Source organism: Haemorhous mexicanus, chromosome 10 (genome assembly GCF_027477595.1).
Source record: "Haemorhous mexicanus isolate bHaeMex1 chromosome 10, bHaeMex1.pri, whole genome shotgun sequence".
Taxonomy (NCBI): Eukaryota; Metazoa; Chordata; class Aves; order Passeriformes; family Fringillidae; genus Haemorhous; species Haemorhous mexicanus.
The window spans coordinates 7,185,931-7,209,976 of NC_082350.1; the positions used below are offsets into that span (position 1 = coordinate 7,185,931).

Below are 24,046 nucleotides of genomic sequence, written 5' to 3' on the forward strand. Positions count from 1 at the left end.
GACCGCTGGCATGAAACAGAAGTACTGAAATACAACTTGCATCCAAATTCAGTTCTGTGGGAGCATTCTCTTGCAGCTTGCAGTTCCCATGGGGAGACAGAAACCAAGCACTAAAAAAGTCAAAGCCAACATGCAGGCATGGTAGCAGAGGAAAGAGTAAGAGGCAGGTACACTGACTTGGCAGTGCAGTAAGAAAAAAGAGTCTCAACAGACCTGGAAGAGGAGCAAAACACGGCTAAAAGGCAGAAATACATCCAAAAAAATGTTCAGCGCTCACAGAATGTTTAACCTCATTTCTGGCAACTGGGAGGCTGTGTTATGAACCATATGCACTACAGAGTGAGAGTCTATATCAATACTAACTCTATATCAATACTGACATATTTGTATTAAGATTTGCCAACTACATTTCTCAAAAAAAAATAAGAGCTTCTTGCCCTTGACCTATCACTGTAATGGGATCAAGCACACCTGGCCTATGCACAACCAAGAGCCCAAGAGTGTTTCAATGACTTACATGACACCTTGCAGGACTTTTTGGGGATCGAGATCAAACAATCTATCGACATAGTGGCGGCTACTGGCTGTGACCTCCTGCAGAGAGAGAGCAAACAATTGCAATAGTTTATATCAATCCATACAATGGCTTATGCAGCAGCAAGGGTACAAAACTTCCCAGGCAAGAGGCAGGGAATCCACAGAATTGTATTTAAATGTGCAGCATGTTACTGCTGGGCAACATCACACAAAGGAAACCCTGTGTTCAAGTGTAATCTACAGAAGATGAGGTACTTAATGTAGATAACAACATGGTAAGTGTCAAAGCAAGTTAACAGAGAGCTATTTATGAACTGTAGTTATTAGCACTGCCTCGAATCACAATTTTATTATGTTTAATTGCTATATATAATAAATTCCTGGAAGAAAAAGTCTCAAAGAGCAGTTAATGTTGCTCAAGAACCATACCCACAAACAAGCTCTCCAAAAGAAGGAAGCTCATAACAAGACATTTTTCTGTAACTTACTTTGTCACAACATAGTTACATTTCAGAGCCTGTGCCACAGACCTTCAATGGGACAGCAGCACAGTATTCCCCACAACATTCTCATAGTGCTGTATAAGACAAAGAGAATTCTCTTCTCGGCAACAGGACCGTGCTTGTAAGCTACACACTTATGCACCACTGATTTGTTATTCCTTTTGAGAAGATCCAAAGTCAGAGATGGCAAGCATTCCAAAACACAAGGGTGGGAAAGGGGAAGAGAATTTTCCCTCCAGGTTCTCAGGAACACTTGCCAGGATACGTTGCCATTATCTCACCTACTTTTTTTTTTTTTTTCCTTTTCACCGACTCTCATTTCATTAAGCTTTGCCCATTTTTCCTTATGAGTGTTCCTTGAGAGAAGCTCAAAGAGTTGAAAATTCTCCCTTGCTTTAGCAAGTATCTGCTATGGGGTGGAATCTACTCCTGCTTCCCCACCCTGATGTCAAGAGGCACCAGCAGCTTCTTGCCTGTGGTCTCACATCACACAGAAGAATCATCTAGAGGCAGCAAGACTCCTTTGTCTCCAAGAATACTATTATATTATGCCACGTAAGTCCTACAGATACACTTCCACCGTGTAACCAAAGACAGTATTTTTGAGAATAGCAATGGACTTCTAGCTACCTGACCTATGTAATTACATGTAAAACTCTTCTAGACTTCAAAGAACCCGTAGCTTTTTGATTCTAAAATATCCTGGCTTCCACCGCATCAGCTACGAGGTCTGCAATACGTAGAAGTGTATTCGTATGCAGGCAGTCCCCTCAAAAGAAAAAAAAAAAAAAAAAAAAGCGCCAATTCATCGACATAATCAATTTCACGGAACTCTTAACCAACATGAATTTTTCAGGAAACAGAAGGAAAAGCGCCAACCCTCCGCTCTTGCGGCAGCACCCGGGCTGCACCTTTTGCATCGCTACTCCCAGCACCGGTGCGATGCAGCAGGACCGCTGTGCGCCCTGGGCCGTCCCCCGGGAAGGGAAGGTGGCTGTCACCGCTCCCCCAGCACGGCGGCTCCTCCCTGCCGCAGGAGCCGGGACGCCGCGAGGAGAGCCCCGGTTCCGGCAGCGGCACAGCCCCCGAGCCGGGGCGGGCTGCGAGCGCACCTGGGAGCCCCTGCCCTGCTCCGCAGCCCCCGCGGAAGGGCAGCACCCGCAGCACCCACAGCGCCGGGGCCCTCCGCGTGCCGAGCTGCGGCTGCCCGGGGCCGGCTAGCCCGAACCGTCAGCAGCGAACGACACGTCCAGAGCGCCGGTGCCTCCACGGCTACGGAACGGGCTCCTCGTGTGGGGGAAACCAGCGCCGGGAGAAGTTGCGGCGCGGGGGGCAGAAGGAAGGAGCGCGGCCCCACCGCCCGCACCGCCCCCGCTCCCGGCGCAGCCCCAGGGCCGCTCCCGGCGCCGCCGGACAGCGGGGCCCAGCGGGGGCCAAGGTCAGGCAGGGCCCGGCCCGCGGCACTCACCGAGAGGACGCTCATGCGGAGCGGCGCCTCCAGCACACACGCCATCTTGGCGGAGCGCTCCGGCACCGGCGGCGCCTCAGGCCGGCGGGCGCGGGCTCATGGCGGGCGCGCGGCGGGCGGGGGCCGGGGGTAGCGGGGCGGGCCCAGCGAACCGGCCGGCGCCGAACCCCCGCTGCCGCCCCACCGCGCCTGCGCCGCCGCACGCCACCCGCGTGCGGGACGGCGCCCGCTGTGCGCACGCGCGGAGCAGGGCGCGGCCTTCACGGGCCGCGGAGAGTGACGGCCCGAGCCGAACGCGAGCCCAGCCGAGCCGGAAACCGAGTGGAGCCGAGCGCAGCGGAGATGAATGTGAGCCGGAGACCAAGTGGAAACGAGCCCGACTCGAGCCCAGCCCGAGCAGATCCGAACCTGAACCGCAGAGCCCGAGCCGAACACGAGCCCGAGCCTGCCGAGCCTTTGTCCGAGCCCGAACCGAAACGAGCCCGAGCGGGGCCGAGCCCGAGCCCGCCCTTTACCCTCAGCCTCGCTGCACAGAAACGGTTTGGGTTCCTTTAGTTTGTCATTGCTTTTGTTGCCAGCATTGATTTGTTTGGCTTTGAATTTGTTCACAGAAAACACCCCAAACAACCCAGGACTTCAGTAAGACGTGCTACAGGGTCTATGAGATCTGCTATTTTTTTATTAGCCCCACTGTGTTACACAGCCTGAGGCATGGGGACGCTAACTGTCCCCACCCTAAAGTCAGAACTAAACGGGACGAGGATGGTAAAACCACGAAAAGACAGCAGATACATCGCAGCTCGGGCTCACGCCTCTCAACCTATTCCCTTCCCAGGAAAACAGGTTTGGCAGCTGCTAGAGACTGCACAGGATAACCGGAGTACAATAAACATACTTTAGGATGCAATCACAAGGTGACTTTAATAGATTTAATTTTAAAATATTCCATTATGAAACAAGGCTATACCTCTTTGCTGTTTTTCTCTGAGCAGACTGATGACATGCTTTGAAAATACCTGTGTGCTGGCCTGGGACAGAACTTTTCTCAAGCACTAATAACAGCAAAACCAGTTTTAGACTAAGTACACTCACTGAAAAAACTGCAATAAAAGGGTTGATCAGAGAAAAGCTTTACAGAGGTTTCTCATCAAAATTTCAAAAGTTTTCAGAGAGACTAAATCTTTTTAAAGGGGACTGGAGACTCTGGGTCTTAAAAGCCAATTTAAATTTAACAGCATTCCCTAGAGTTTTCTTCTATGAAGTATTTGGCCTTTACTAGAAAAGCTCAGCACTTCTACTGAATCTTCCTTGCAGCAGAGAATCCTGCCGACAGGGAAAATCCATAATGGATGAAAGCAAGGTAGGGGAGAACACCGCAAACTGCAGAGGGTGTGAACAACTGCAAGAAAGGGCACAGCAACTCTAGAGGTCAGACATGATTCACACTCAAAAAACATTTATGTTCACTGTATTTACCAGCTGCACTCTGCTCAATGGACACTGAAATACTTTACAAAAAATCTTTAAAGATTCAAAAATCAGTATTGCATATTGAGTTTAAGTCTCCAGACTTCTAGAAATACATCTAACAGAACGGGGGAGGCATGGGACAACACAGGAGAGAAGTTTATTTTAAAAACAAAAGGAATCAGACTGAAAAGTCTATTACATGCAAGATACATTTTCTATTTCTGTGCAGACACCCTGAGAGCTCAACGCCATGCTTAGGTTCCCTGGGAGGCTTTTCAAGTCCGTAACAGAATTTATGTTTAAAATACTTTATTTCCGTTACAGTGTTCAGATCATCAGGTACGATTAAGATTTTACCACTGCAGACAAAGGACCCTAAAAAACTCATCTGCTTCAATAACTTACCTGACAGTTCACAGCCATTTTACATACTCCCAGTTTCTCCTCTTACCTCAGCACAGCTCTTTGGTGGCTGTTCTGACAGATGAGCTGTTAATTGAACTGTTGAGAGCATTAATGATGCCCTTTTCTAGCCCTTGAATACTTAACATGTTTGGTTTTTGTACTGAACTGCTTGACAGGAGAGGAAGCAAGATGAACTCCAGACCATGGAAGTGATTTAAAGACAGATTAATTCCTGACCCTGATACACAACTCACACTCAAGGATGTATTTCACTCTCTGCTCCCTATCCAGTTCCCTGTTCCTGTCAGGATGATTCTCCTTCTCAGTGCCTCTGTCTTGGAGGGCGAAAAGCACAGGAGCTACTTCTGCTCTTGGGGCAGCACGGCCATGAGGAATTCCATCTGAGAATTCCATCTGTCAGGAAGGCTAATGTGTATCATGACATATGCTTGAAAACACTGTCATTTTCATGAATTCACTCAGTTTTATCCCCGTGGCCTCTTAGGCCAAAGGAGATAAAATTATTATTTACTAATAATTCAGGAAAAAAAAAAAAAAAAAAGAAAAAAGAAAACTTCCAAGATGGTCTCTATTCCAGCAGTGCCTGTTTCCCTCAGCTGAAGATTACAAAAGTGCTTTGGAAGATTGCAAATCCAGTTTTAAAAGTTCAACAAGTTACAGCTACTGAAATGACAAATGAAAAGTGACTCTAATGATAATGGGAGCTGTTACTGTCCCAGACAACTTACACACCCACCACCTTGTATGAACACAAAACATAACCCTAATTAGTCAAAGTTGAGACAGTGGTGTTGTCCACATTTAGGAAGCTGTCCTTCCTAAGTACTTCCATTTTAAGACATTGTTCTCAAGTTTTAAGATACAGAACAAAAAAGAGTTTTTAAGAACAGAGATGCACCCTTTCATGGTCCCCATAAAACCGTCATCCTCCAAATCAAGAGACTGGTTTGCTATCAGAACTGTAATTAAAAGCCAATCCTGGACAATACACATTGTTTTGTTAATGACCACAAAGTTTTTCTGTGGCACGACTATCACCAGAAACAAAAATCTTCATTCTTCTGTTGCTGTTTTGTTATCATGGGAATTCTATTTTGAAATTCCATTCACAGGGTTATTGCATATGCTACTTTGTATTAATAGTTCAGTATAAAACAAGATAAAAGCAATAAAATAAAATAAAATCATTCAGTCTTGTAAGTCAGACATCCTCTCACTTGGACTCAGGCTACAGTTTAAGAGTTCTTGTTAAACAAGCATGGTGAGTCTTGTTCAGCTGAAGATATCGAGTGTACACCATACACCAAGAACTGAAACAAAATCAAGGATATATGAACTTTACATCCTTTGACAGAGTACTTTGTTGGACAAGTCTCAGCTTCTTTCTTTGATGTCTATTTTGTGTAAATCGCCTTCCCTGTGAGAAGTACATCCAACCTCTGAGCTTAGGAAAGTAACATGACTAAGATCATGTAACATTAAAAGTACATGTAGTCCAGTACAATTCCCACCACCTTCCCACAGAAAGGCTGGGAGAGAACTTAGTTACACACCCTGTGAACTGTTAATCTGTTTTATCTTCATCCTCTGCAGCATAGATAGCTTGGTTCCTTCTCTTGATTTTTTTAACGCCGCTGTTCCCATTCTCATCACCACCAATGCGCTTTAAGGACCTCTCAGTGGAGCTCTTTTCCTCCCCCTGCCTGCTCCCCCCAGACTTCTCCAGCTCCTCGTTGTTGGAGTCCATGGCATCATCAGACGACACGGCCATGGAGTCGGGCATGACCCGGATGTCGGAGAAGCTCGTAGAGAACTCAGGAGGGTGATCAGGGGAGGGATCTACAGAACATGTACTCAAGTCTTCATCTCCACCTTCTTCATCCAGCATTATTTCATCTGGATTAAAGGATGAGAGGCCCGAATTATCTGTATTGTATTCACTGGGTTCCTCTGCTGACCCAGTACTGTCCATCTCGTCTTCCTCCTCTTCTTCATATTCACCTCGTCCTGAGCTTTCTTCTTTAGCCTGCTGGATCCTGTCATTGATGTCAGTGAGGCCAAACTGGGCACAGAACTCAGTGGTCTGTGGATTGATGGTATGAACTGGCTCCATGTTCTTTTGGGGCTTGCTGGGATCGTAACAAGCAGCTGTCAATGTGAAGTTGCAAGGAATTTTGAGGTCATGGTTCAGCTCTTCTAACACCTCTTTAATGGCTTCTTCTGTCACACTGTAATCCCACCTAAACAAGTGCATAACATTTTAATAAGTGCAGCAAGTCAAAAGGTACTGCCTGTTCCCACCAGAGTGCAACCTTCACAGATGGATTACAAATTCATCTTACAACAGACTTTTTATTCCTCAAGTGCTTTTTCAGGAACATTTTCATTTTCTTTTGGTTAGTACTGAGACATCTTCCTCCCTACCAAGGATTTGTGTATTATGTCAACCCATGCCCATAACCCAGCCTGATTTTTATGGTATAGTTTCTGTCCCTCAAATGCTGGTATCTAAGTTTGCAAAATAAAACTAACTGCCGAGGTAGAACAGTAAAGAAGTTGTATGCTTTAGACTACATATTTTGTCAACATCTCCTTTTCTTTCCAAGGCATTTAGCAAGTCCTACAGGCATTACAGGCTGCAGAACAGAAACACAACTCCAATATAACTTTACTTCCTGTGCAGGAACACAAACATTTCTATTTTGCAGACAACTTACTTGGCATGGAGGCCATTATTTTCAGGCATATTCCAGGAGCTCTGGGTCACATTAACAAGACTGTTGGTGGCCTTGAGGATTGCAATCCACTCGGCATCGTACTCCAGCGAGTCGCCTGCATTGGGATCATGCTCCACATCTATTATCTATTTACAAACACACAGAATACAGATGAAGTGAGTTATTTCTCTTGACATCAGAGTCTGATTAAAGTTTCAAATGTTACTTTCACTGTACAGAGTTCTAATGAAGTTTAAAGTACACTGAGCTAGTGGTCTCAACCAAACAAGTCCTCTCAAGCCAGTCCCCCATGAAGGGCTAACAGAGGACAATCAGTAACAGTAAAAAAGGAATCTCTAAATTTCAGCTTACAGCAATTAAAAAGCAGAACACACTTCCTCCCTTACTGCCAGCAACTGGACAAGGATGCAACTTAGAAATAGAATTTGCCTGCTTCTAAATTGATGCTGCCTTCTGTTGGAGGGTAGGATTTTTTCCTTTTTTTTAATTTAGTTTCTCTTAAAGATTTTTTCTCCCATTTGTTGCCTAAGAGACCAAAACAAAAGATACTTAAGAGAAAAAAATGTGGCCAGGACAAGGGAGAGGATGCCAGGCTGCTGCTGCTGCAGGGAGAATTCGCTGCCACTGCGGAGTTCTGTCCTTCACTGGTTCTCCTTACTGTGGGTGAGCCTCTGCTCCTCAGAGCAGCCATGGGACTGGGACCTTGTTAACACCCAACCTCCTGGGAAGAACCCTCATCATCTACTTGGGTGCCTCAGGGGAAAACTCCTCCTCACTCCAAGGGAGCGTCTCTGAGCTGCCTTCAGGAGCCCAGCTGCCACTGCACAGCCCTGGCCATTTTCTGCTGTTGGGTCAGGCTTTTTTTTTTTTGCTACACTTTAACCCAACTACCCCTGTTTGCCACAACACCCCTGGCATGGCTCTGGAGTTTATGCTATACTTTGTTTGCCACCCTGGGTGTGCTGCCTCTGCCATTCCAGCCGCTGCCCCGAGGTTCCTGGTGCAGCCATTTCTCCTCTGGAGGGCACCGGCCCAGCTGCCCCTGCGGGGTTGAGAGGGAAGCCCCTTTTCCCTCTCTCCCGCCATCACCCACGGGCAGAGCGGTGGCCGAGCCCGCGCCACAGCGCCCCCTGCGGGCGGGGGGGAATCATCGCCCCTGTCCTGCCCAGCCGGGAGCCACCAGCGCCCCTGCTGGCTGTGACTGGAACTGCACCGAAGGTGCCTGCAGCATTTTAACACTTTTTTTTTTTTTTTTTTTTAGTAAAGAACTGTTACTGCTTTTTTCATATCTTTGCCTGAAAGCCCCATAATTTAAAAGCTGTAATAATTTGAAGCCATATTTTCTATTCCAAGGGAGATTCCCGCCTACTTTGGCAGACATCTCTCTTCCAAACCAAGACACTTCTAAGTTGATACAAACCAAGAACTGACAAGAACAGTCATTCTGCTGAATGAACATCACTCTTAGCACAGCTATGAATTAAGAGGAAATATTGTTAAGCTCTTTTATGATCACTTTGTCTTCAGTGACATTAACCCAAATCAAACCACGTGGGTTAGTCAAAGCCCTAGTCAGACTCTAACTTTCAATACTCCACAAAGTAATTAAACCCTCCATGCTGCTGGAGGTAGTACTATTCCAGATCAGTTTTGTTCTGGGATTTGAAGTCCAGACTAGCATTCATGTCCCTTTGCACAGATAGGGTCCATCCTCATACTCTCTTCCACCTTCAAAGGTATTTACTAGGGCAAATGGATCCCACCACACATCCAAAGGACAGACAAAAAAAAAGCTACTCTAAGACTAGTAAAACACTTGAGTGCATTTGAAAAACACACTGTCAGCAGCTCACTCTCACAGCAATCTATGTTAGACTCATCCACTGAAGTCAGGTACTTGTTTTAAGCTGGATGGAAATGGTAGGATTAAGGAAACACTGCACCTACACAACAGTCTGCTTAGTTCAGGACAAAATCCTACAAAGACCATTCCATACACCCAGCATTCCTAGTTTCTTAAAATTCTTCCACTTATTAGCAATATTCTTCATCTTATACCTAAGAACAACACTAGCAGTTCAAACAAATGAAATATAAAGTGAAAAACTTCTACAAATGTTCATCACCTGCAGGAAGTCCCTGTGTGGCAAGCATTTATCCAGAGCCAGAAACTTGGTTGCTTTTGGTAACTCTTCTTTGGAGTTTGTCTAGGAAGCAAACAGTGTTAACACAATCATTAGCACTTATGTGAAATTTGACCATTCTAAACAAGCTGTATAGACAGGTTAAAAGGTATAATTTCTTCAGAAAAATACTTTCTGAAATTGAAAATTAGCAGGGACAAAGAGAATGACAGATTTCACTGGGAGTCTAGCAGGAAGCAGGATGCAGATAATAGCAAGATAAAGCAAGAGCTACTTTTCAGCACTAATTTCAGCTGAGCACCTTCAGACTTGGAGCAAAAAGAAAAACTGTAACTTCACTGACAACAGACTTGTTGATCCTACAAGGTCTGGAGTTACATTTATACAGATAAATAACTTGCAAATAGGAACAGCAATGGCACCACTTCAGGAACAACTGTTTCAACTACAGGCCGTTTTTTTGGCTTAAACCTGGGCTACCAGACCTGCAAAGATGTACTACAGGGATCCTGCCACTCTCAGGTAACCACTGTCTTCAGTCACTCCCTTACCAGGTTTTTTGAAGTTGCCTCCTTTTTCTCACCCATTGTGAAGTTATCTGCTTCCCCAACAGAGCAAGAGAGTGCTTTTCTATACAGTTAAATAAACAAGTTTCAAGAACAATAGCTAATTCATGCTGTTCTTAACGAAGATTAAGAGTCATTTACACCCCTCATTTATAGCATCTCTTTAATTTACATAAAACAGCAATCCTAACACCACTTAATCTTTCATGGTTTTAACTGAGTTTTAAGAACTAAAACCACTAAATTGCTTTTCTGGACATGATTACCTGCATGAGAATTCTAAAGTGTGACCAGGACACATACATTTATTTTCTGTCCCCCTTTACCTCGTGTTGCATGAAAGCTGCAAATTTAACATGGAGATGTGCTGAGAACCAGTAGGTGGGTTTCAGGTGCTGCAGAAGCTCTGAAGCAGCAGGGCTTCCCAAAGTGTTGCTCTCCACTTCTTGCCGGAAGAAGGATTTCATTTTGAGGAGCTGTTTCTTGTTTCCATAGTGATAGATGCTCCTTGGCCAGTCATGTGACATAAATATATCGATGGGACGCTTCAGCTGTCAGGCCAAAAAGCACATGGCATAAATACAACATATTGACAAAGGAGTTTAGAAATCACTTGAGGCAGCCAGCTGTGCTTTATACTGCCTTACAAAAGAGTTCATATCATCACCATAAGTCAGGCACTCAGAGGAAATCACAGATAGAGAGCAAGTCCTCTGCCTACAATCAAAGGCATCTTCCTCCCTGTGAAAATTTTAAAAGCTTTATTTAAAAGGGATAATGGCTAAGCATAATAGTCCTCCTTAAAGGACACAGGTTAAAGCATGTTCAATATCCAGCATATGTGACCAGAATAGCTTTAACTTCCTACTTCCAAATTAATGAAAATTACCCTTGTTTAAAAAAAAGAGGCTTTTCACTGACCTGTTTGAGTTTGAAGACTTCAATATTCCTCACATGGTAAGCACTTCTGATGGTCTGCTGGTTGTATGGTGGGCACTCAAAGTGGCCTGAAATGTTGGAAACAAGAACAGTTGCCTGAATCACTAGTTCCCTCCTACACAGCAGCTTTTTGGGGTTACACAGGCACCTAGAGTAACCCAATACAAGGCTGTGATTTTTCATGACTGCTCAGAGTGCTTCCACCCACCATGAAACTACAGCTTAACAGGTTCAGGAGCAGCCTAAACATCCCAGTCACTGTCCACAGGCTCCGGAAGCACCAACATGTACTCTGACATAAGGGATGAGTTTCCAACTTTGCCTTGGGACAAAACACACGAATGCCTAGCATAGCTCCTACATAGTCTACAGAATTAACAGAAGAACTGCTCTTTTAGTTATTGCCTAAAGAGTCTTGTCTAATCTCCCTCCTGCAATATTCAGGCATATAAAGTGCCCCCTTGATGACAGCAAATTGAATTAGTGTTGACAAGTATTAGACAGAATCAAGTGTTCTAGAAAATTGGTTCAGTACTTTGCAGCTTGAGAGCCACCTACAAAGTTTCTCTGAAGCTGTTTCTTAGTAAGGACAGCACAGTACAGTAAGAACAAGGACCATTCTTTCAAGTGCTGAGATCAGAAAGAATAAACTATCTTCTATTCACTGACATGGGGTATCATCTGTGACACACTTCCCAGGAAAAATTATTGAATACCCACCCACATAACCAGGAGGAACCACATGTACTGGCCCTAAACCTTAGAGCAGAACAATACACTTATATAATGCCACAGTTATAAACTAACTCACTCAAGGAAAAGCAAACAGTGTTGCACTGCAAGCTGAAAGGACACTGCCATGGAAAAATCAACACTGTTCCAAAAACGCTCCGAAGGTGCCTTGCTGTGATCGCCGGCAGCTACAGACTCATCTACCAACTCCAGAAAAATCCGTGTATTGAACCGAGGGTGGTTTCCAGGCTAAGAGATCTTTCAGGGCTGAGCTCACCCAGACCCTCACACCACGCCGTGGCCCCGGCTCTCCCCTCCCCGCTGCCCCGGTACCTTTCCGGTAGTCGTGAGACTTGAAGATGCCCGAGATGCCGCCGATCCTCACGCCGCGGAACCGCACCACGCCCGCATAACCTGCGGGACACGGGAGGGCGGTCATGGAGGGGCCGGGCAGGGCAGAGGCTGCAGGGGACACCGCCGGGGGACTGGGACCGAAGCGGAGGGACCTTACCCAAGTAGTAGATGTTGGGCGCGACCCACCCGCCGTAAGGCAGCTCCTGCAGGTGGTTGGAAGCCTCGTGGTTGCCGCCGATGAACACGGTGAGCACCGGGGCTTTCTTCTCGCCCGAGTAGTACCTGCGGAGACACGGCAGCTGCTGGACCCGGCCAAGCCCGCGTGGGTCGGGCGAGGTCGGAGGCCGGGGCAGGGCCGGTGGCGCTCACCGGTAGAATGTCTGCATGTGCCGGTACTTGGCCGGCACGGCCATGCACCGCAGGTCCGCCTCGTTACGCACGGCCTGGAAGTCCCCGCAGCAGAGCAGCAGGTCGGGCCGCACGTTGTGGCGCCGCTGCAGCAGCTCCAGCGTCTCGTACATTTTGTCCAGGGCGCCGTGGCAGCACCCGGCCACCGCCACCTTCATCGCCAACCGCTGCAGTGAGCGGGCGCCGCGCGCGCCTTTCGCGTCACCTCCCCGCGCTCCTTTGCGTCACGGCCGCGCCTGCGCCGTGTGTGGGACGCAGCTCGGGGGTCACGGGGACACAACGGGCCGAGGGCGGGGGGACCTGAGCCCGCCCCTGCATCGCCGCTGCCCGCGGGCTGCTCAGAGCTCTGCTCTGCTCCGCGGGACACGGCTCGATGGCCTCCGGTGGTCCCCTCCCGCCTCTCCCGAGCAGGGAGGTCGGACCCTGTGACATCAGATGATCCCTTCCAGCCTTGCCCCTTCTTCACAGGAAGGGTGGCCAGGCATGGAATGGGCTGCCCGGGGAGGTGGTGGAGTCACTGTCCCTGCAGGTGTTCTGGAGCGAGTTCAGAGCAGGGAGCGGAGCTGGGAAAAGGTCACCAGTCTGAGAGGAGGAGCTGGAGGGGCTCAGCCTGGGAAAAAGGAGGCTCGGGGGGCCCTTCCTGCTCTCCACAGCTCCCTGTGACAGGAGGATGCAGCCGGAGGGAGGTCATGCTCTGCTCCCAGGGAACAAGGGACAGGACAGGGGGATACGGCCTCAAGCTGCACCAGGAGAGGTTTAGGTAGGACATCAGGAGGAATTCCTTCATGTAAACGGTGATTAGACACTGGAAAACGGGCTGCCCAGGGAGGCGGTTAAGTCCCCATCCCTGGAGGTGTTTACGGAAAGACTGCAACGTGGCACTAAGTTCCCTGATCTGCTTGTCAAGGCGGGGATCGGCCACAGGTTGAACTCCATGATCTTAGGAGGTCTTTGGCAACCGTAGTGACTGACTGTGTTCTGTAGCTGGCCAGTGGGACCTTCACTCTGGGCAGTAGCACTGGCATAGCGATGAGCACCGCGGTCTGTAACTGGCCAGGAAGGCTTGTCACACTCCCAAAGTGGGGGTTGTACAGCGGGGCAGGAGCCCCTGCGGGGTACCCGGGCTGCATAGGGAAGGCTGCATAAGGAGGACTACACAAGGAGGGCTGCACAAGGAGGGCTGTCCGGCTCCCCCAGCACGACAGCACCCACTGGCCCGCACCTCCTCAGCCAGCCCAGTGGGGAGCAGCACAAGCTGTATTTATTCCTCACGCGTGGCTCACAGACCACAAAGTGGTGGTGGAGCAGCACGAGCAGTGGCTGTGCACGCTTCCACTTGGAGTTTGAGCTGGTAAAATACCGAGTCGGGCCAGTTCAGCCTCTAGCATAACCAAAGCCCTGGCTTCTGTAACTTTGTAGCACACAGAGACAGGGAGAGACAGGAACATGACCAGGGCAAGGGCGTATGAGGCGGGCTGAGAAATCGGGTATCTCCCCCTTTCCTCGCGGACTGACGGGCTCCTCTTGGGGGACCACTGATTTCCTGCCTTGGAAGGGCAGTGGATTGGATTGTAGGGTGGCCTTGTATTGTCACGTAGAAAAACCGCTCCAGACTTTCCACTTCAAGACTGGTATGGAGGTTTTTCAAGTCTTGGGATTGAACCAAATTGCAAAGACGTAGTTAAGCATTAACTTGCTACTGCTTCCTCTGTAATCATGAAACCAAGTAGACATTCCTGTTCCCCCATCGTAGCAAGCATTACATAATGACCTCTCTTTTGATACTAAGAAAATATGATTGTTGTCTCCTATGTTTCATAATTTCACAGTGTTGCATTACTCTGTGTACTTTGGAGCTCGTCCAAGCCCAGCTGAAGTGAAGGGGAAAATTCCTCTGGTGTCCAAACCCTACAAGTCTCCAAGGAAAAAGCACACTTCGGGTGCACTTGGCTCTTTCACTAACTTTGCTTAGACCTACCTGGAGTTGTACAAGAACTCATTGGTCCAGCACCTCTGCTTGGAAAGCTTTCCAACTCTCTGGGGGAGAACAACAATCTCTCTGCCATCTCTCAGACTTCCTGAAAGGAAGGGGTGAGAGAGGTCCATGAATCTCTGGAAGATACCACCTTACCCAGGGTACACCATCTCAAGGGGATTCCTGAAATGCCTGCCCACCCAAATTCATCCCCAGACAGGCAAGGTAAGCTGATTGTGTAACTGTATTTCCTGAGTTTGTTGGCTCAGGCTCATTTTTTATACTTGATGTGTCGCTTATCCCAAGTGAACTGGTGCACAATAGAGTCTATAAAGTTGAGCTTCTTTTATGTCAGAGTATTTTAGTACTTGTACACTACTCATGATGCATCTCAATATCTGTAAATAAACTCAGTGTTCACTGAGCAAAACTGCTCTGACCTTTCCAGAGCACAAAGGGAATCAGCCATGCTGCTGTTTACAGGGTAAGTGGCAGCAAGTTAATGCTTAACTATGTTATTGTAATTTTGTTCAGTCCTTCAAGACTGTTTGAAAACCCACATGACTGAAGCACAGTTCTCTTCCAGCGCATGAATGACCCATGTTTGGCCTTGGACTGGGTTTTGCAGTCATAGTCTCTTGCCTCAGTTGCCTGTGCATGTGTCTCATGCCTGAATGTCCAGTCCTGCATGAATGGCCAGGGAACTGTGAGGCCAAGGAGGGAAAAGTCCCAACAAGCAAGCTCAGGTCAGTAGATTGCTTGGGTTGCCTTTTTGAATCTTGCTTGCCTGCACTGAGCAGTAAATAATGGTTTCTTCCTGAGCTGACTATGGTAGTTTAGTACCATGAAAGTAGTTTTTCTCTGCAGAGAAATGAAGAATGAAAGGCATCGGAAGGAGCTGTGGATGATAACAATTGCTTCCTTCATCTCTCAGAATGGAATGAGAAGAGCTTTTGAAGACTTTTCTGTCAAATGCTTCCTAGTTTTTAGAGTATACTAACAGGTTTCTATCATGATTTACATATTACTAAAATGAAGAGGAACAGCAAAAGGGAGGTATCTGTCTGACTTTTGGGGAGGGACAGCATGGCTGAGAAGGGAGGTACAAGGAGAAGTGCTGGGAGACAATGTTTGTGAAGGAGAGGGAGATACACTGGAGTGCAAAAGACAAATCTGATGTGTTCCAGCTGAGATTTTGAGCTGCTGCTGTAAGCTGTGAGACCATGTGAGGTGTCAGGTTGGTGTGTGTGTGCAACTGAAGGGAGGGGCTGCTGCAACCAGACAAGACTAAAGCTCCCTTAGGAAAAGGCCTCACGAGGCTGGCCTGAATATCACATGGCTTACCTGCAGCTGTGCCCAGGTGTGTTTGGGCATCTCCTCCCCTAGATCGTTTCTGATGATTGCAACATGATCTGCAGTGCAGCAACACAACTGCCAACACAGGGCCTGTTCCTGGCTGAGGCACTGCAGCTGCCTCCCTGTTCCAGCTGCATCAACAGGGCTCTTTCCCTCTTAATTTGTACCTTTTGCCAGAGGACGCTGCTTTGCTGGAGGGCACTACTGATGGCCTCCAGCCAATGAGGGCTGGAAGCTGTCTGGAGGAAGAGATGAAGCAACCCTCAGTAAATTTGCAGATGACACCAGGCTGGTTGAGAGTGTTGCTCAGGGGTAGGAAGGCTCTGCAGAGAGACCTGGACAGGCTCGATCAAAGGGCTGAGGACAGCAGCGTGAGGTTCAGTGAGGTCAAGTGCCACATCCTGCACTTGGCATCATCACAGCAACCTCCTGCAGCTCCAGCCTGAGGCAGGGGTGGCTTGAGAGCTGCTCAACAGGGAGGGACTCTTGGGGGCTGGTCGACAGCAGCTGGAAATGAGCCAGTGTGGCCAAGAAGGCCGAGGGCATCCTGGCCTGTATCAAGAGCTTTGTAGCCAGTAGGATCAGGGAAGTCATTCCTCCCCTGTACTCAGCATTGGTGAGTGGTGTACACTGCATTCTGTTCTGGGCTCTTTGCCTCTAAAAGGATATTGAGGGGCTGTAGCATATTCAGAGAAGGGCAGCAATGCTCGGGAAGGGTCTAGAAAACATGCTCCATGAGGAACACCTGAGGGAGCTGGGTTTGTTTAGCTTTGAGAAGGCTCAGGGGGGGCACCTCATCGCCCTGCACAACTCCCTGACAGGAGGCTGTAGTGAGGTGGGGCCGCTCTCTGCCGTGCCTGCAGTGAGACGACAGGAGGAAATGGCCCTAAGGCAAGACAGGGGAGATTCAGATTAGCTATTAGAAGAAAATTTTCACTGTTTGAGCGGCCAGGCACTGGAATAGGTTGTCAGGTAGGTGATGGAGTCGTGGTCCGTGGAGGTGTACAAGAGGCGTCTGGATGTGGCGCTGGCTGATGTGGTTTAGGGGTTACAGTGGCAGTGCATGGTCGGACTGGATGATCTTGGAGGTCTCTTCCAATCTTGACGATTCCGTGATTCTGTAAGGGCGTTGGTGGCGTTCCTGAGGGAAAAACAAAACCCGCCGTCCGCAATGATTGGAGAGCCGCAGGCGGGGCCGAGGCGCGGACGGGCCGTGAGGCGGCCCGGGGGCTCTCTGAGGCGGGACCCGCCTCCGCCGCCCGCCCCCTCGGCCCGCGGCGCTGGGCGGGCCCGGCCGTGCGGAAGGGGCGGCCGGGGCGGGCGGCGGAGCGCGCCCGGCGGCGGGAGCGGCGCTGGCCATGGGACGGGACGGGGCGCTGCCCCGGCGGGTACGTGCGGGCGGGCGGCGGGGCCCGGGGCCGGGGCTCGCCCTGTCTGGGGTAGTGGGTCGGTCCCGCGGGGCCCGGCGGCGGGGGCCCGGGCTGTGTCTGTGGATGAGGAGCCGGCGCGGGGGTCCCGCTGTAGGCGCTGGCTCGGTCCTGGAGGGTCTGGCGGGGTGTGCTGAGGGCGGTGGGGGCCGGCAGTGCCGGGCATACGTGGGAGGCGATGCTCGCCCCGGACGCATTGAAGCCCCGGGGCTCCGTGGTGTCCCGGGTCGGGGCTGTGCGCTGTCCCCGGAGAGTTGTCCCCAGGGGCTTCGGCGTAGCAGGTTCTGAGCACAGCGTGTCCCAGCCCCGGCTGGCCCGGAGGTGTTGGCTGTTGAGAGCCGGAGGTTAACTCCGGTGAGGAGTCTTCAGGCTGTTCTTTTTCTGTGACCACTTGCCCCAGTACCCTGGGTTGCCGACCTTCCATTATCTTCACTGCAGCTGTGAATGAATACGTGGTGGTGAAAGCAGGATTCAATTTTTTTTGTTTTCCGATGTATTTCTTCATGAGCGAGAAAAGGAACGGCTTTGGCTACCAGACTCCTTGGTTCACGGGCAGATGAATTCGAGATTTAGTTGGGCATAAACTTGTGAAACTGAGTTTGAATAACGAGTGGAATGATTTATGAAGGAGGTGTTCCTGCTGGAGTAATTCTCTCTGCAGGTCATCAGACTGCGTTGGTCTCATGTAATGTAAATATTTTTAAGCCTGGGACTAATTACATTAACTCTCTTTTTCCTGCTGAGGAGGGAAACCCTGGGAGGTGTGCTGCTCTATGCTCCCATCTTTGCAGAAATGTAGGCTGGGGAAGGATTCCAGAGGCAGGTAGTCCCCCAGGCTGTTTGCTGGTGAAGTGTTGCCTGCAAGGCAAGGCACTTTTTTCTTGATGGTGGTCTTATGGCTTTAGCTCACATGACGTGATGCCTGCTTCAGGAAATAACTCTTCCAAAAATTGAATAACCATTTCTTTAAGTCGCCTTCTCTCTTGATATTTTTCTTGTCAATCTCTCAGGCTTGGCAGGTCTGCTCTCTCAGGTTGTGTAGGGGGAAGTTATTTTAGTGAGAACTTTGAGGAGATTGTCAGTACTGTTAGACTTTGTTATGTAAAATAATGTGTTTAATGTCTGCTGGATTCTGAGAAAGTGAAGCATGAGACAGTGGTGGGTTGTTTGGGTTTTTTCCCAGTATTTATATATCCGGAAAGGGTAATACTGTGTATCAGTTGCAGCTGATTTATATTTGCCTGAAAATGAAGGAGAAGAGTCGAAGTTCCCTGGTGGCACACGGCCCGTTTCCATTACCTAGCCCTTTGCAACCACTGTCACATCATATTATTTTGTAGTTATAGTTTACACAGAGGTGTAATGTTAAAGGTAGCTGTGGGCAAAGCTCCTCAAATTACAGCTGACTGATGTGTGACTGCCAAACACTGCAGAGATTTTCTGGTAAAGCATCTATTTCATTTCCTTCAGCTGCAACCTGTGGAGCAGGTGATGAATAATGTGGCTGAGGCAGTTCAGAAAGCTCTGTGGTGGAGCCCTGCGGTCTGACACTCATTGCTGGTAGCCCTGGAGGTATAAATATGATGCTGCATGGTGGAATTTGTTTTCCCTGTTTTTCATGGGTGGGGTGAGTGTTGGCTGGTGTTTTTTGTTTTTAGTAAGGACCGTTCTCCATAGAGAACTTCTCTGCCCTTGAATTACACAGAAAACCTGCCTTGAAGTAACTCTGAACTTGGCATGTCCTGGTGCAGGACACAGCTTGCTTTGCCTTCCTTGTGTAAATGTTTTCCGATACTGATTTGACTTCTTTCCCTAAGACCAGGCTTTCCCTAAGACCAGGCTTTCCCTAAGACCAGGCTTTCCCTAAGACCAGGCTTTCTCCTGAAGGTTTAGTTAGAGCTTAGATCCTGTGCTCCAATTCTGTCAGAAATGGGACAGCAAAGTAGAACTACAGAAGGAGGGGAATTTTCTCATCCATAATTAACCTAGCTGAGTGCTGTCATAAAGAAATGCTTTCATGTGTGTTATGGGACAGGATTCTTCCAGCAGAATTCACTGTTGTATTTCCTCTGCTGCTTATGTCCCTGAGTCTAGTTTGTGGAATTTCTGAGCTAGGACTGCCAAGGCAATTGTGACTAAGCAGGTGCTTTGCTTTGGCCACATGAAACACTCCCTAATGTCACATACTTTGGAAAATCAGGGCTTGAGCACCAGAAACAGATGTATTCTCTTTGCAGAGTAAAATGAGGATAATACTGGAAAATATTATCGAAAAATATGTTGGTAATTAGCCATGCTAATTAATCAATATTTGATTAGCATGCAGATACTCTGCTGATGGAGAAATGAGTAATTCTGACTGCAGAATAGTGTATGGGTAGGGTGCTGTAGGCAATACTTGAGGTCACACATGTAAAACACAAGCTAGTTAAAAATTACTTCATTTTAATGAATATGCAGCTTCACAAATGTGAACACGGCTGTCCACTTAAAGCGAGGTAATTGAGGTAATCTTTACATTTATCTGGTTTTCTGTTTGGTTTTTTTTTTCTGTGTGTATTGCTTTTCTTTTAAATCTGCTTCTATTTAAATACACAGAGAAAAGAGAGAAGTTAATGGAAATTCTCTTTGCTTCATTGTTGTTTTGTAAATCTCCCTGGGTTAATAAAGACACGAGAGAAATTATTTCCACAGTCTTACTGGGATGTCAGGCTAAAACACCTTCAATTTTCCTTGGTAGAGGATGAGGTACAGATAAGTTATACTCCCTTGAACTGTGCGTTGCTTTGAGCACACCGCTCTGTGCCTGTGGGGTGGCTTATCGGAGGCACAGGCACAAAAATCTGTAGCAGTGCCAGACTTGTTGAATGCCACGACATGCTGCACCTTTTGGTGTAATTTGTTGCATTTCGGCAGCTGCTGCTGTTCCCAGTGTGAGATGGAGGCTGGCAGGAATGGGCTTGTGGAAGGTGGGAATGGCAGCTCCTGGCTCCTGGGGCTGTGCCTCAGAGGAGAGGGGGGGAATGCAGCAGAGCTGCAGCTTTTCTGTGTCACTGTGCTTGTTGCTGACCCATGGAATAGCTATAGCAGTTCTCCAGCTGGGAACTGAGGCTGCCCTGGAGAAATGGGCTATCACCTCAAAGAGAATTTTACCCAAAATTTTGAATGCCTGAGGGTTTCAGTGACTCTAATTGTGATACATGTAAGACCTGAAGAAGCTGGATATGTCAAGAGATGAGAAATGCATGAGCTCTGAATAGATGGGCAATAAATGAAAACAATTGTTTTGTTTTAGTTGTTATTGAATTAAAAGTGTATTTATTCTGCAGACCACTAGCAGATGGCTACTCTGCTACAGGAGAAATTTAACTTCCAAGTAAGTTTCCAAAAATGGTTTCAGGGAATCTGTAAATTGTAACCTCAGTGTCAGCAGAAGTTAATGACCAAGGGAGTGCTGTCTTGGACACAAATCTTCCTTTGTTATTTTAACACTTAAATGAAATCACTTTAATTTGTGTAAAGTGAATGGATACTCCTAATACTGAATTAACATTCCAGGGACAATAAATTTATCTTGCTAATATGAAATTATCTCTTTCCATATACGGTTATAAGCAGCCAGGAGCCACATTACTTAATCAAACAGGCTTTCTGACCTCTGCCCTGAGCCTTGCTAATTATGGGCTTTTGAAGCTTGTTCACCTCCAGTGTTTTACTGGTTGGTCACTTTATTTTCTGTCAGTGTGTCAGAGCTCAGGCGTTAATTTTTCTTGTGCCTTGCTAAACTTCAGCATGTTTGTGAATGTATTTGGGTCCTGCTAAGTGAGCAAGATTGGTGGGTCTACGCAGACACGGGCTGGAACAATAATTAGGTGGCAAAGTATTTGTGTGTAACGGGCTGGCGTTACGTGGAAAAATCGTGTGAGGTTTTTTTGTTTTTTTTTTTTTTACTCTCTTGCTGTCTCATCTGTCTAACTGGAAACCAGTCTCATGGGGCACAAATTCCTGTCTGGTCAGTTTTAGTTCCAAGAAAACGGAAAGTTGAAGAAAGGTATTTCAGAAAAGCTGAAAAGGGTGACATCTTTCCTGGTACTGTTAACTCCTCTCCTTCCCAGCTGACACCCCCAGTGACACCACAGTGATGGCCTGTGCACTGGAGTTCCCCAGCAGTTTCTGGTATGCTCGTGTTCAGGGACTCTGTGCTGTTGTTTGGGAAGGGGATAGAGGCCCTGGAGTATTAGATAACCCTGTCACTTAACCTGGAGGAGTTACACTGAGTAATACTGCATTCACTAACTGCAAGACAATATTTTAAAACAATAGGTTATGGTCTACTCCCAGGTTTATTTTTAAAAATCAGTGAGTACTATTATTATTGATACTAGCCCAGATCTTTTTGAGTGGTGGGCTTGCCTTATGTTGCTGCTGTAAATGTGGAGAAGTTGTATTTAAGTTAGTGTTGGGGGATTCTTTTTCTTTAGGGTAAATCTAGCAAAACAGATTTCTCAGTGTAAAAACTGACTTCTCCAAATGCACAGTGACTGCAGAGCAGTGTTAATGGTCCTGCCATGGGCAGTGAGGCTCAAGGTCATGTCTGCTTGGAAGCCTGCCTTGGTTAGTGTTCCCATTGCAGTGACCTCCATGGATCACTGCAGGAATGCTGGAGTCCAGCTACAGCTGGTAAAGTTTGATGGTCTTGGACAAGAAGGCATGAGAGACAAACAAGCAAATAATCTGCTGTGTCTGGGTTTTCAGAGAGAGATTAACAAAGGACTTTGTTAATGCTCCTTAAAGGAAATGAGCTGCCATGGAGCAGCAGTGTAGCTTTCTCAGTAATTAACACCTGGTAAAAGCCTAGGAAGGACTGTCAGCTTTTCTAGGGAAGAAACACCCTTCACTCCTGGGGGGATCCATGTTAAGGCTTGTGTTGTTGAACCAAGTTATAAATGTCCTGGAAGAGAGGCTGAGTAATGAAGTGAGAGTGTATGCTGAAAATCACAGAAGCAGGGTAGCAGAAACAAAAGCTGGCTGCAGTTGCAGAAAGTTCTCACAGTACTTGGTTGTAGGTACTTGATACCAGCAGATGTAAACTAATGTGCACAAGGGATAAACAACTCCCTGCGCCTGTGCAGTGATGAGCTCATGAGAATCTGTGCCATTCAAGAAAGATCTTTTAAGTAATGCAGATAAGGCTCTGTGAAACTCGCTCAGCAGCAGTCAAAAACAACAAAAAAAGGCAAATAGAAATGACATCTCTAGAAGAAGAAGAGGGAGCAAACCAGCATGCCATGGTGTAAGTCCATAGTGTTTTTGTGTAATGTATACCATACCCTCCCAAAGTTATGGGCAGACCTTCTTTCCTCTCCAAAAAGTTGTAGTTAATATTACAGAAAAACACATGACTGAAGAGCTTTTGTAAAAAGAGTAACCAAATAAACTGGAACTCAGTGTGGAAATTACATGTTTGGAAGTAGGAAGGATTAGGATAGAAATCTGCAGCCATGGGAATATCCCTGTTTATTCTGTCACCCCAGCACAGCAAGAATTAGAGGATGTCAAGTGGCACCCATGAAAAAGGTGGTGGCTTTGACAGAGGAGGTATAAAGACGTGGCACCTTGGCTCCCCAGAACCTTTCTGGGTCTGTGGCATCCTTTGATGAGACATTTTCCAGGTTTGCTGCATGTGTCTGCTTGTTTTACCCTGTTTGTTGGGGCACTGACCAGCTGGTTCTTGTGCTGAGGAGTAGGTGAGCAGTCAGACCCTATCTGCCCTTTCCATGCCATTCATGACTTTGGAGATTTCTATTTCTCTGAAATCACCTCTCTTCTGACCTGAAGTGCCTGGTCCTGCTCCATCATTCTTCACAGAATAGCTGTTCAAGACCTCTGGGTCATTATTGCTGCCCATCTCTGAACCTTTTTTCTGAGGCTACATGAAAATATTGATCTCTAAAAGTGAACAACTTCCTCTTGAATAGAGTGTTCTCTCAGTAGGTCTCTGAGCATTTTACAAAGGACAATAGTATCTTTATTTCCTCTTGGAAGACAAGTAGGAAGAAGGACTGAGTGAGCTAACCCAGGTGGTTATGAGAGCAGACACTTGAGAATACATTATCTGAAAGCAGTGAGGCTGGAAAGGGGAAAACACTATGTAGGGATAATACTGATTTTTGAAAGGCAGCTCAAAAATTAATTTCTGCCTGTGGTTCTCATCTTTCCTGAATGCTCTGTCCACTTTGGGTTCCTGTGTCTTAAAGTGTGTAATTGAACCAGAAAAGCTTATGAGAGGGGCGTTGGGAATGCTTAGAGGTGCAAAGTGGCTTCTGCACTAGGAGAGCTGAGTAAGCAAAGAGAAGGCAGAGGATGACATGGAGTTCTGTAAATTTGGGGATGCTGTGGACAGTGTGCATGGAGATGTAGTGTTTGTGCAGTGTCTCAGTAAAAGATCTTGACATACTGAAGCTGGTGAGTGACAGGGCTGAAAGGGGTGGTTGATGGTAGAATGTCTTGTCAAAAGATGCTCAGGATGCAAAAAAATTTCTGTTGAATTCAGGGGTGCTCAATGGAGAAACAGGAGAGAAATCCTCCAAAGGTTAGTAAGTACACACAAACCACATCCAGCTTCCTAGTTCTCATGAACTGGGAACAGTTGGAGGCCAGGAGAATACTCCTAGGAAATACAGCATGTCTTTCTAATACTGCCCCTTGAGCATTGCCATTTAACCACTGTCAGAGACAAAAATGGTTTTTTATGTGTTCTTGTGTAATGCTGAAGGATGGGATTCATTTAATGTAGCTCATCTCAAAACTAGATTGTTAAATTAATTGGGCTGATCTTTGTTTTTGAGGTGCCTCCCTATCTGCATTGCCTACAGACAGCACCAAACACTTCATGGCTCTGTAGGTGAGATGAATTCCACCTCTGCCATGGTTTTGTAAGAACAATAGCAAGTTACAGACAGAACTCAGACAAAGATTTATAGCAATGACTGAAGATATCTCT

The 24,046-nt window shown here is 47.3% G+C and overlaps 3 protein-coding genes across 8 annotated transcripts in view; 1 reads left to right on the forward strand and 2 right to left on the reverse strand.

Annotated features, from left to right (window-relative positions):
• Positions 1–2,664, reverse strand: part of ARMC8 (armadillo repeat containing 8) — a 61,163-nt gene extending 58,499 nt beyond the window's left edge. For 3 of the 4 annotated variants that reach the window (XM_059855151.1, XM_059855150.1, XM_059855149.1), the window contains exons 1-2: positions 2,509–2,664; positions 518–594 (exon numbers count right to left, since the gene is read on the reverse strand). In XM_059855151.1, coding sequence (XP_059711134.1) covers positions 518–594; positions 2,509–2,553 — 122 coding nt within the window. In that variant the 5' untranslated portion in view covers positions 2,554–2,664. Of the gene's footprint in view, positions 1–517; positions 595–2,508 lie in introns of those variants that run through there. The other variant, XM_059855152.1, reaches the window with a different exon arrangement.
• A 1,447-nt stretch (positions 2,665–4,111) lies between these two features.
• On the reverse strand, positions 4,112–12,488 carry DBR1 (debranching RNA lariats 1). The gene is made up of 8 exons (XM_059855154.1): positions 12,247–12,488; positions 12,035–12,159; positions 11,857–11,937; positions 10,774–10,859; positions 10,179–10,403; positions 9,269–9,349; positions 7,122–7,267; positions 4,112–6,644 (listed from the first exon to the last, which is right to left on the reverse strand). Exons 1-8 carry the CDS (start codon positions 12,441–12,443, stop codon positions 5,969–5,971), a joined length of 1,617 nt encoding a protein of 538 aa, XP_059711137.1. The 5' UTR covers positions 12,444–12,488; the 3' UTR covers positions 4,112–5,968.
• A 1,635-nt stretch (positions 12,489–14,123) lies between these two features.
• Positions 14,124–24,046, forward strand: part of LOC132331616 (serine/threonine-protein phosphatase 2A regulatory subunit B'' subunit alpha-like) — a 52,721-nt gene continuing 42,798 nt past the window's right edge. The window contains exons 1-2 of one of the 3 annotated variants that reach the window (XM_059855148.1): positions 14,124–14,485; positions 14,847–15,006. The gene's annotated coding sequence lies outside the window, so the exon portion shown is untranslated. Of the gene's footprint in view, positions 14,486–14,846; positions 15,007–16,916; positions 17,005–24,046 lie in introns of those variants that run through there. The other 2 variants (XM_059855146.1, XM_059855147.1) reach the window with 2 other exon arrangements.